Here is a 12,847-nt window from a genome sequence, read left to right as displayed (position 1 = left end):
TTTAGAATTAATGCAAGGAGGCTGCAGTAAAGAAATACAAACTGCTGATCCATCCTCTTGCCTGGGTATATGTTTGGTGTTGAGGGCTAACAGCCATCCCCATGGTGACTTGTGTGCTTCAGTCCCTAGAGTTATGTCAGTCAAAGATGGAACTGTATGCTGTACAAATGAGTCTGCTACCACTCTGAGTCACCCTAAGTATCACTGCAGTGGCAGGATACTAGAATTACCATTGAAAGATGGCATTAAGTCATTATTAAAGGGTGAAAATTTTCTTTTTCAAAGATAGTCTATCTTTGGTTTGAGAAAACGAAAGGGAAGGAAGATTAGTGTATAGTGTCTTGCAGACTGTGAACTCCTTAGAAACAGTTTTGTGAAAAGGGAAAAGCAAGTGAGGAAGAAAGTTTCCTTAACAATTTGATGTCAAAGTCACACAGTATGTAACACGAATGTGGACAGGGTAATTGCAAATGCTGTGAAAGGAGAGACGTCCTCAGTCCAAGCCACCTAACATTAATTTTTGTCATGAGCAGAAAGAAAGGCATTGAGGGATATCAAAGAAAATAGTGACAGTATAGTCTTTACTGCTGACGAAGCCAGACTGAAGATTTATGATAAGATGATTACTGGTCTTACTTGTAATAGCTTCAGTAGGATCCTACGAGGAAAGTTTTAAGAATTACCAATCAACTGGTAAAAGAATCTTCTTTCTCCTTGAACAGTAAGAAACAACTCTGCAGGACAAACTGTATTGCCTACCAGAGGTTTGCAAGCCAGAGATTCATATTTTGAGTGCTGTAGGGTCTCCCACCTGTAAGGTGGCCAGATGTCTAGTCACATTGCTGCAGCCATAGAACTAACTGATAGTAATATCAAAAACTTGGTGCACTTTATTGAGAAACTAAGACATGACCATGGACCCGAGTCAGCTTAGATATTGTGCCCTTATTTATGATGATACCTACAAATGAAGCTATGTCATATTTCTAACAATGGAAACTTCACATATGAATCCGTAACCTAGTGTCCCACATCACAGACACCAACTCATTCCTTCACTGATTCTCCACCACACACACCCCTTTACCTCTTGGATCCTTACATGTCACTGTTGATACCATCTCCCTGTACACAAAGATCTCTCATGCCCATGGTCTTACTGCTATTGATTGCTACCATTCCCAATGTCCTTCAGACTCTGAAACCACCATCTCATTCCTCGTACGCCTTACTAACTTTACCCTAAGCCACAACTGTTTCTCCTTTGAAGGGAAGGTGTACAAACAAATCTACAGCACAGCCATGGGCACCCACATGGCACCCTTTTATGCCAACATGTTTATGGGTCATCTAGAAGACACATCCCTAGCCTCCCAAAATGACAAATCCTTAGTCTGGTTCAGATTCATTGATGATATCTGCATGATCTGGACTCAGGGCCAAGACATCGTATCTTCATTCCCTCACAATCTCAACACCTTCTGTCCCATCTACTTCACCTGGTCCTAAACCCAGCATCCCACCTTCGTAGATGTTTAACTACTCCTCTCTGGTGGCGTCATCTGCATCTCTGTCCTCATTAAACCCACCAGCCACCAACAGTACCTGCATTTCAACAGCTGCCATCCATTTCACACCAAAAAATTCCTCCTGTGTCAGGAGATCTTATCCCTGTGGAAGAACCAGGTTCAAGACCTGCCCAATCCACCCAACCAGCACTTCCTATTCCAGTCCTGTTACAGGTTTATCCTACCCCATCCTGGGCCGGGCCACCTGCGAGAGCAGCCATGTCATTTACCAGCTCTGCTGCAACTATTGCAACTTTTTATATTGGTATGACTACCAACCAGCTGTCCACCACGTTGAACGGCCATTGCCAAACTGTGGCCAAGAGCAGAGTAGACGACCCAGTTGCACAACACGCAGCTGAGCATAATATGCTTGATTTCAGTGGCTGCATCACTACCCGAGCCATCTGGATCCTCCCCTCCACTGCCAACTTTTTTGAAGTGAAGAGATGACGATTATGCTTAGAACACAATGTCCACTCCTATAATTATCCCAACCTCAACCTACATTAACATACTCTCCCCACACCCTTCACCCAACAGTTTACATCCCCTCTGTTCTATGATCTTCTCCCCATTCTTACCTACCGGCCTATTTGTTTGCTGCCCTCTGCCAATGCACCTATCCATTTTTCCCTGCCCCTCTCCTTTTTTCTCCCGCCTCCCTGCCCCACAACCTCCTGACGCTGGGCCTGTTAGTATTCTAGACCCTGCACACTTCACCAGACAGTTTCATCTGTGTGTCCCCCCCCCCCCTCCCCCCCGCCACCTGTACACTAATAGCCATTCCCCTTCCTCTTCCCAGCCCCCTCCAGATTACTGCTGCAATGGCACCTGATAGTTGCTTTCTGGCACAAGCTGCTAGAGTTGGCGGTCATGTGTGCATGAAGTGTGCTTGCTTGTGGGTATGAATAGTGCTTGTTTCTCTTTTCCTGATGAAGGCTCTGGCTGAAAGCTTTCTTTATGTAATTTTTAATTGTGCCTGTCTGCAACTTAACATGTCCTTTTTTATGGTAAGTTGCAGTCCATCTTTTCGTACATTGTTGCTATTTCATATATATTAGAGAATGGAAAATCCAGGATTGAATAATGACAGTATTTTATAAAGGATAGATTGCTTCTATGTAGTGGAGGTACTGAGTCACAGACAGGCACAGCAGAAAGACTGCTAAACATGTGAGATTCACACTCATGCAAGCACAACTCATAACACATAACCACTGTCTCAGGCCACCGAATTGGCCTCAGTGTCAGGAGACAGTGGCCATGTGTGCATGAGTTGTGGTTGAATGAATGTGTGTGTTGTCTACTAAGAAGAAGACCTTTTGGTGACAAGCAATCTATCCTATTCATAATATTTTTGTATATATTAGATATTTTTCTGACTGACATAGTATTTTTATTTAGAGACCGTCTTGCTGCAGCCTGTTTCCAATGCAGTGGTGATATTCATGAGCAAATTGACAGGTTGATTATGGACAGCCCTCTTAGTTCAGCTGTTACCAACTTGTTTATGGAGATTTTTGAATAATGGGTGCTGCAAACTGCCAATAAAAGACATGCTGAGTGGTATTGCCATATAGGTGATACCTTTACTGTATGGACACATGTCAAAGAGGAATTATATGTCTTCTCGGGACATGTCAATATCATCAATCTAAAAGTTCAGTTTACCATTGAGAGAGAGAGAGAGAGAGTGTACTGGGGACAACTCAGTTTTCTGGATCAGCATCACCTGATGGATGCAGCTCTGTAAATTCTTTGGCCACTAGTAGAGCTGTTGATGCAGTTGCCATTTTACCTCCAAAGATATTTCCTGCAGTCTGAATCAAAATGTCAGGGATTAGTTTTCTACATCAATCACGGTCTCTCAACCTGGAAGTTTTAACTGAAGGGTGTTGAATGCTACTAATACAGGCTGTGGGCTATTGTTCTTTACTCCTTGCAGAGAGACTCAAGAAATTTAAAAGGCTATGAAAACTTGTTTGAAATACCACAGTATCAAAATTGTAACAAATAGATTATTGAATCAACTGTATCAGATAGAAAATATAATTGAGGGAATTTGTGAAATTACAAGAAGACAGAATGACTTTTCAGTATCTACAATTAGGAGATGAAATTCTGAGTACTGCTGATAGAAATACTTAAAATAGAAAATAAAACAATGGAAAATCCAGGATGGAATAATGACAGCATTAATGAAAAGGATAGTTGCTACTCATCATATAGCGGAGATGGTGAGTCGCGGATAGATACAACAAAAAGACTGTCAAACAAAAAAGCTTTTGGCCAAAAAAGTCTTCATCAGAATTTGACAAAACACACACACACACACACACACACACACACACACACACACACAGAGTTTCTGGCTGCAAAGGCCAGACTGGCCCTGGCTGCCAGAGACTGTGTTCATGTACACTATGTCGGCGATTGCTGCGCAAACACTTTCTCCATGTATGCGTACACTGTCATTACTCTACCCTGCCAACATTGGGGCCACACTTGTCTGGCGTGAGACATTCCCAGGGGGAAGGGGGTTCTGGTCCACTGTGGGCCGAACCGCACAATAACCCTGGGTTCGGTGTGGGGCAGTGGTGGGATGAGTGGACTGCTGTAGCCTGTTGTGGGGTTGTGAACCACTGAGGGCTACGGTGGGGACAAAGGCTCTCCGTTATTTCTAGGTCCCCAGTTCCGTAGAATACAATACAGTTCTGATGAAGGTATTTTTGGCTGAAAGCTTACGTGTTTAATAATAATTTTATTGTGCCTATCTGTGACTCAGCATCTTTGATATGGTGAATAGCATAGTAGCAACTATGCTTTACATAATATTGTTATTAAAGCAGAAAACAATAATCCTAGCTTTTGGAAGTTTAAGTTCCTGCATAATGGAGGAAAGAGGTCATTGGTTAGAGAAAGTTGGGAAGGAGGGTGAGAGGCACATCATGCATACTCTAGATTGAGAAGGGCTCATCTGTTGTGAGGTGGAGGTCTGAGGACAAAGATAGTACATGGATCAGTGCTGTATCATCTTCAGATAATAAAAGGGAGAGAGTGAGAAGTAAAGATGGATTAAAATAGGAGGAGAAAATGGGAAGCAGAAATAAGTGTGTTGTATTTACTAGGGTTACTGTTTTTGCTGTAACTCTGACAGAGTTTACGTCATCTTTTCTGCTATTCCTCCTTACAACAGACTGATCCCTGTCAACCTAAGGTCCTTGTAATGTTCACCACTAAATCCTAATTTCCTACCTGAAGTAAGAGCATGAAGATCTGAAAGCTAGAAGTATAATTTTTTAGTGTAAGTGTTTATATCGATGTACTGAGTGTTGGAACTCCTGATGCTATGTACAACATGTTTCAAAAAGATTCATTCAATTTTACTAGACTATATTTTCTATGTGAATGAAGACAGAGACTTGGGATCAATTTTAACTTGCACAAATAACTAAAAAGTTTTTGTTTTCAGAACTGTACAATCTTTTAAGGATATATCTTGTAAATGATGCATGGGCAGTTTTTGGGTACTTTTAGTAATAATCTTCAATGTCAAAGCTTTCATTTATATTTCACAAATGTTTAGTGTACTTTCCAGTGGATGCCCAACATGCAACCAAGTGATAATAAAAAAAATCATGTACCATGAGATCAGGTGATCCTGGAGGCCATTGGTACAATGCAAGATCTGATGGCTCTTTGTTTATAACAATATTCACAATTGAATTTCTCCTTTTTATGCTAATGATTATAAAATATTCCTAAACTGTGTGTGGAGTCTGGCAAAATACTTATTTCATTTGACTTATTTGTGAGAAATTGGATGAAAATATATTATGCCCGTAATCATACACATCTCCTGTGTGTCTTCTATACTACTGATGAAGTGACAGCAAGTTACTGCCCCTCATAGGCTTTCAACATTCTGTTGTATGTTCTTCAATCTGCTCACTGCACACTATTTAATTAAAAAGCTTATCACAGACATTTAAAAGCCTATGAGTACATTCTAAAGAACAAGTAATAATTCATATAGTATTGCAGCCATTGTCAAAACAAAATCAGTTGACAAGACATATGTAGACAGTTCACTATTGCACTGAAACTGTGCTGAATTCAGATATTATAATGTATTCATGTTTCTCATAAATAATACATACATCAATGGGTTCTTGTTGGAAATATGAGTTCCTCAACAGCTTTCTGGTCTACAGTGAGTGATTGAGTTTTTCTGATGACTGTTGTTAAATTTGTAACAATAATAAATCTATATATATGCTGTGGTTAAGTAAATGTGTACCTCATTTTCATAGTAACGGTGTGCTTTGCTCTGCTGTGCTGTTCTTTCCGGTTCTGAGAGAGTGCTCTTTGGGTACACAGCACCAATGGAAATCTAACAGTAATAATGACCTTCAACATATGGTATTATTTCCGTATTGGAGAACAACTGCAAATATGTAAGGAACAAAGACATCTTGAGAATGTTTAACATGCAGAAAGTCAGATTTTTGCACAGCAGTAATAAAAAAATAAAAAAATTCTGTTACACGTGACAAATCTAATTGTTAACTAAAACTGACTGTACTGGCATTGCAGGAATGTTTAGTTCAAAAGTGCTTCATTGTTTCTGTAAGCACAAACTTTGAATTATCAGGCTGCAAGTACAAAAGTTGCTATGTATTTTTCTTATTCCTGCTAAAGAAAATAAAACTTTGCAACTGAAAACCTGAGTCATAATTGTGAATTCTTATGGTAACCATTCTGATATTACTTCTAAATATGTTACATACCTGTTGCTATCTAAAGCTAGAGAAGATAAAAGGTTTCTGTATGTTGTGTGTTATTGCCTTACTAACATTCAGTTAGTAAACTCAAAAATGTTTTAATTTTCAGTACTTGGATGTACCAGAGGCCAGGATTGTGTTTGAAGTAACATTAGAAGGGTCTGCCAAGAAATTAGTGACTGTGAGGTCAGCTCTAGTGTTATCAAACAAGCTTCATGAAGCAGTCGAGGTGAAGCTAGAAAACAGTTCACTGGAACCAGGAGGTAACTCACATATTTGCAGAGTTTCATCTTATTCTTTATGTGGAATATCATATGTTGGTGTAGAGCACCCCTTCAAGAAGGAACGGTTCATTACTTTCTCTTCCAAGACTAATAGTCACAGTGGAAATATAAAACTTAATAAAAAATTGTTGTGATAGAAGTTTAAACACTTGTAAGGCAGAATAAATGGACCTAGTTAGGAATCAGCTTGTGTTCTCAAAACTGACAGCTTTGCTATCATCAGTTAGGAGTTTTATGTTCCCAGAATTAATTATTACTTGATATATAAGATTCTCACGATGGGGAACTTTACTTGGTAATTTGTTAGTTGCATGACAATTACAGCAAGAAATTTTTTGTATATAATACAAGACAAAGTTACAGGAAGGTGGTGGTTGTGTGTGTGTGTGTGTGTGTGTGTGTGTGTGTGTGTGTGTGTGTGTGTGTGTGTGTTAAAATTTTGGATCTAAATTTAATATATAGTTCACACATATCTTTGTTTCTATTAAGAAGTCCACAGGAAGACAGCTATTACTATAGGATACTGTTCAACAATTTCTTTAACGGTTGACTTCTCGAGACCACTATCACTCTTAGGTGACATCAGTGTCCCTCATTTCTGCAGCATGAACACATGTTGGTATGTCCATCACTTACACTGTTGTAAATCACAGCACTTGGCAGCCACAGTGATGTATGAGGCATATTCTCACCTGAAGGGGGAGAATAATGTATGTACAAGTACTTTCAGGGATATTTAAGGAGAAAATTCTGTTGTTGTAGATGTGAAATTATTATGAGAATGATGAGAATTAGGCACATTGACTGAAGTTGATAATCCTAAAGATCTTGAATGTCTTGGTCATTTGTCGAAGATTTTGGCTTATCACAAGTGAGGGTATGTGACTTGCACCAAGTAGAAATTGTGTCCATGTTGAATTTATAGTGGCAGTAATACTTTGCGTTGATTCGCATATACCCTAGTTTGAGTTCTTTTGAAACATAACATAAGCATTACTAGACATCGTAATATGTAGGGGCAGTCATGACTGAATCATGACTGTTGCAGCTAGGACATCTGTTTTGCAAGCAAATGTTGAACTCTTTGTTTGCAAGTCTGTTATTATAATGAAAAGCTGACACCTCTGTTTTGTGCACACAGGGGAAAATTTTCCACTTTTAGATGTACTCTCCCATCAGGGCTTGATTGTCTGGGAGAATACACTGGACATATTGCTGTAGTTTTGTCGTCAGTGTATCATAACTTCATTGATTGTGTGCTGGGCATCTCAGAGCTGGAGAGTACCAGGGTTAGAAAAGAGTTGTATAGAATACTTATACAGTAAAACAACATTTTTACATTCCCGCATTTTATGTTTCCTACTTTTTATGTTCATTTTTATTAGTCATGAGAGAAGTCCTATTCTCTCAATGCAGTGTCCACATTTTAGGTTTCCTTTGATGTTATCTCGACCTTTAACATTGATTTTCATACAGATTTCTGCAAGAAGTGCATTGCATTCCTACACGAACTCAGCCTTGCAACACAGCAGAAAACACAGACTATACACATGGCCACCTATATTATAGGTTTGCAGGATTTGGAAGGGTGGGAAAGTATTTTTTGGAGATGGCCATCTCTATAATGGGCGCTCATGAATCGTTGTTACTTCTTCATGAAATACAGTAATCCGTACTAGGTGCACAGTCTTATGGTGGTATGACGTGATGTCAGATGTAAAAATTCCTCTTCAAGATGCTCCTTAAGATGACAAAAAAATTTTCTCACCAAAGGTGTCACTGGTGTAGTGACCTCATTGTTGGCAGCAAGCTTTAGATTTTGTGCCTATTGTTCTCTGTTTACGAAGACTGCAAGCTTTAGTTTTTTAACCTATATTGTGTTACAAGTTTTATAGTGGTTATCAGAAACAAGTCTCACATTTGAACATGAATATCTTCTTAATGTGGTTTCATGGAATTCTTTTGCTTCCACATTTTGTTTACACAATTGGACATAATGAGAATGAAGAGGGAAACCTACACACACACACATTTGTGCATCTCTGCCATCAGCGACTGCCTTTGTGATTGATTTTTCTATTCTGTAGAGAGACAGGTAGAGCGAATTGCTATTAGAATGAAACAAGAACAATTAATTATTTCAGATCTTTTTCAATAGGCAAAATTTAAATTATTTTAATTTTTCATTTCAAACAATATAAAGAGAACAACAGTAAGAGTAATTTATTCATTTTCGCTTGTTGTGTTCCCTATGCTTTCATGTATTAATTATACCCAACATTGTTGTACTTCAGCTTAATGCCAAAATCATGATAATAATATAAAATAAAGAAGTTTGTACAAACAAACGGTGGAAATATCTTTCAAACATGTAGACTGCTTTCCCATCGGGCATAGTTGCTATGGGCAGTCTGTCCTCAGCGGCCAGAGAAAGTGGTCATGTTTGTGAGAGTTGTGCTTGTATGAATGTCTGTGTGTTTTCTACTTTAGAAGAAGACCTTTTGACTGAAAGCAAAATGTGTAGCAATGTTCTTGTTGTACCTGTCTGCAACACATCATCTCCTCTGTGTGATGAGTGGCTGTTTATCCTTTTTATATTATTGTCAGAATACAACTAAATTGCTCTTACCGATGAACTGTGTAAATTCAGTATACATTGTCACTACCACAAGTTAACAATTCATAAACCATAACATCACTAAATCTCTGTCTATGTTGAAGGATAAGAAGTTCCATTGAAGGAATCTCAAAGATCAGAGTCACTGAACAAGCTACGGTCAGGATAATAAATCGTAAATCCAAAGGAGTGGCACTTAACGATTTAAATTCAAAGTCTGTTAGGTTGTATAGTGACGATGAATACTGAGCACTGTTAATAGTCCAAGTGCCACACAAGAGTACCTGTCTTGGAGCACCAAGTCCAAGGTTGGTGGGAGGATGTGAAGTTTTTGGTTGACATCTCGCAGCTTGTAGTGGAGGCAGTAGTGGCTGCAGTGAGGTGTCTACCAGATTGGACGACTGCTGGCATTGGGAGGTGTATACTGCGGAGGTCTTCCTGCATTTGAATTGCTTGCAGTGGCTCAGTGAACTGAAGTGACAGAGAATAGCTCATTGGATGACTAAACACATTGCAGAGTGATATCTGCTCGATGCCTGGAGAGTATGTGGTTGGTGTAGGCAATGTACTACTCATGATCATGGCACTGTTGTCTGCAAAGTATATGCCCCTGGGCTCTGTCCTAGCACCTCATGTGGGGAAGCTGGTGCCAAGTGATTCTGTGATGCCGGCAGGAGTTCTACTTAAAACCAGACAGGTGTGTTTTGAACACAGCCCAGCTCATTCTTAGTTACACGCTATGCCTGAAGTACTGTTAACATTGGGGTCTGCTACAAGTGTGTCCCCTGTGGAGCTGGACCGTCCCTAATGACCTTGATGTGGATGGGACATTAAACCCAATCTTCCTTTCTTTCTTCCTTCCATCCTTTCCTGTGCATCTGACGAAATGTTGACCGTGTTTGTAATGCGGGTAGCCATAGTCACAGGTGAAACGAGACTTATTTTGAATTCAGTTGGCTGATTGTTGTTTTGCCATACTTTTGATAACCTTAATACTTTTCTTGATTTTACGTGACTTTTCTTCCAATTCCACTAACCTCTCTTTGGAGCTTAAGCAGTTTACTGCTCCTAAAGACATTGTGGTAGAAGCAGTGTGGTGTCTTAAGGTACATGTTATGTATTTTACTGTATAAAGACTGTTCTTTATTTTTACACTATATTCTAATAAACATTCAGATGTATGTAAGCTAAATATCTCCTTAAAAGCAAAGTAAAAGTTTTCTTATGGAACTGACTGTGAGAAATAAAAAGGGTGTGCTTTGCTGTGAAAATGTGCAGTTTTAATTTCTTTCTTTCTGTCAGTGGTAGGATTGTAGGATTATGAAGTTTCAATGATTCAGATTCTGCAGTAGTATTCTAATCATAAAATGATAATTCATAAAAATTACATTCCTGTTTTCTGTGAAACTGATGACGAGGAAGGAAGCAATACAGCACAGTGGTGTGTGTGTGTGTGTGTGTGTGTGTGTGTGTGTGTGGGGGGGGGTGGAATTTATGTAATGGTTTACGTGCCTTCTAGTTGACCGTGATTTATTAAAAGTGGACTTTCATTTAAAGTGACATGTAGTCCTCTCATTAATTTATGACATGGCCGTTGGTAGAATTTTCAGTGGGCTTGTTAGGTATGTTGTTGCTATGATTCTTTAGCTGCACTATGACCTTAGGAACTGCGGAATTTGTTACAACCAGGGTCTTTAATTCATTATTAATGAAAGGAAGTTATTAATAGTTCAGGTATTTCATTAATTTAGCTTGGAACTTTTGTGTGTGTTCCAAGAGTGGCTTCATGTATGTCACTCTTTGTAAAAGAGATTAGATGTCTTTTGTGTATATCTGTCTTTATTGATAACAATTATTGTGAAACCCTCTTCTGCTTTGTCTGCTAAGGTGTTGTCATTTTGGAGTTTGTTATTGATGAACTGGAGCATGTTTATTTCAAAATTATTTGTTAATGTTCCTCCATACCTTTGTATTTTTGTATAGATTTGTTAGCCTTGTGACCTAGCACTGTTTTGTCAGCATTATTAAGTTCTAAAACATCTGTTGTTATCTTTAATGAGCATGTGGTGTTATTTATGTTGTTGTAATTCACATTTGGTTTTAAATTGTTTTTTATTGTTAATTAGTAGTGCCATTTCATTCTCAGTGGACTACAAAGGAATTATATTTGCATCTCTGGGATGCAGTTTGTAGATGGTACCAGTCTTCTTTTTATTGTTAATCGTTTGCTGAAGCAGATGCATGCTTTTCTCGAGTCGTCAAGCTATCTTTAATATGAGCTCTGTATCTTATCTAGGAATTTGGTATACAGTTTGAGAGGTACAACAAAAGTGATGGAACTGGAATGTTACTTTCTTTAGTTTCAGATAGGAACAGTAGGTTTGCCAATTCAGATGTTCTGTTGTTTTATTCAGTTGTTCTTTTTCACATTTTATTTAGAGTTTTTCACTTAGCAGTATGTGCTTAGGTTCAGCTTGCTAAAAATATATGTGAGAAATTAATCAATCACTGTCTGTAAAAGTGGCACATTATTTGTAGAATCGAGTGTGTGCTGATTGTGAGCGAGTCACACTCCAACAGTAAACCGCTGCTTGAAATTTCTGCACCATTCTGGTCATTTATCTACACTACTCAGAACCTCAGTATAAGATGTATTGTACTTGTCCAAATCAAAATAGATTATGCTTCATTGCATTGTGCCAGTGACCTAAGCTGCAGCTAAGTCATTTAGTTAAAAACTGACTTACTGTTGTGACAAGAATCAATATTTGGTATAAGTAATGATTCCTTTATCTTGTGTCAGAGTGTGTGTTGTATCAAACCTCATAAAGGTTCACAACTATGTGCCAAACTTGGATTAGAACACAGATGTTATCATTATACAGGTTATCAACAGAGTTATCCATGCATGCTTTCTATCTGAGGAAGGCAATACTTCTCTCCTACTTTTCCAATTCCCAAATGCAAAATGTAGTTGCTCAAGACCTTGAAACACAAATTGAGAGCATAAAAGAAATCATTGAGGTGAAATGCTTTCTTTTGTATCCCATGGCTACCACAAGGAGCAGGACAGTCTCACATTGTGGACTGTTATAACAATAACTCAGATTGGATGATAGATTTCTTTTCTTATTTGGATGTGTTGACTGTAGAATAGAACTATGAAATTGTTAGAAGTCTCAGTATGGCTTTTGTGAATTCAGATCGTAGGCATTTATGTTCAAAACATCATTCAAGATTTAGTGCTTAACTTTCCAAACTACATATTAACTGAACAGTAATGCACATACTTCCACTTCATTGCTGACAAGAACTTTGAGAATTGTGTGTAGTTTATTCTCCTGCTTCTTAAATTTAGTAAAAAACAGATAATTACATTGCTTATTAGCATCTCATTAGAAGTCCAAGCTTCTCATTAGAAGTCCAATATTATCAAAATGTTTTAACTACTTATTATCTGTGGTGACATATTGTTTGTCACACATTTATAGTGCGAGAAGTCAGTGTGACTCATAGTGAGTTTGTTTTGATCTGAGAACTGCAGTGTGGTCCCTGTCTGTGACAACATCATGTGTTTTGTATATATCTCAT

The 12,847-nt window shown here is 38.5% G+C and overlaps 1 protein-coding gene across 1 annotated transcript in view; it reads left to right on the top strand.

Moving 5' to 3' along the window:
* LOC126474166 (intermembrane lipid transfer protein VPS13D) overlaps nucleotides 1–12,847 on the top strand; it is a 525,388-nt gene that overhangs the window by 344,410 nt on the left and 168,131 nt on the right. The window contains exon 45 of the mRNA XM_050101624.1: nucleotides 6,465–6,618. Within this exon, the coding sequence (XP_049957581.1) occupies nucleotides 6,465–6,618 (154 nt within the window). The remainder of the gene's footprint in view (nucleotides 1–6,464; nucleotides 6,619–12,847) is intronic.

The sequence above is a fragment of the Schistocerca serialis genome, chromosome 4 (assembly GCF_023864345.2).
Source record: "Schistocerca serialis cubense isolate TAMUIC-IGC-003099 chromosome 4, iqSchSeri2.2, whole genome shotgun sequence".
In the NCBI taxonomy this organism is placed as follows: domain Eukaryota; kingdom Metazoa; phylum Arthropoda; class Insecta; order Orthoptera; family Acrididae; genus Schistocerca; species Schistocerca serialis.
The sequence above is the reverse complement of the archived record's forward strand: the minus strand, read 5'-3'. Positions and strand labels throughout refer to the sequence as shown.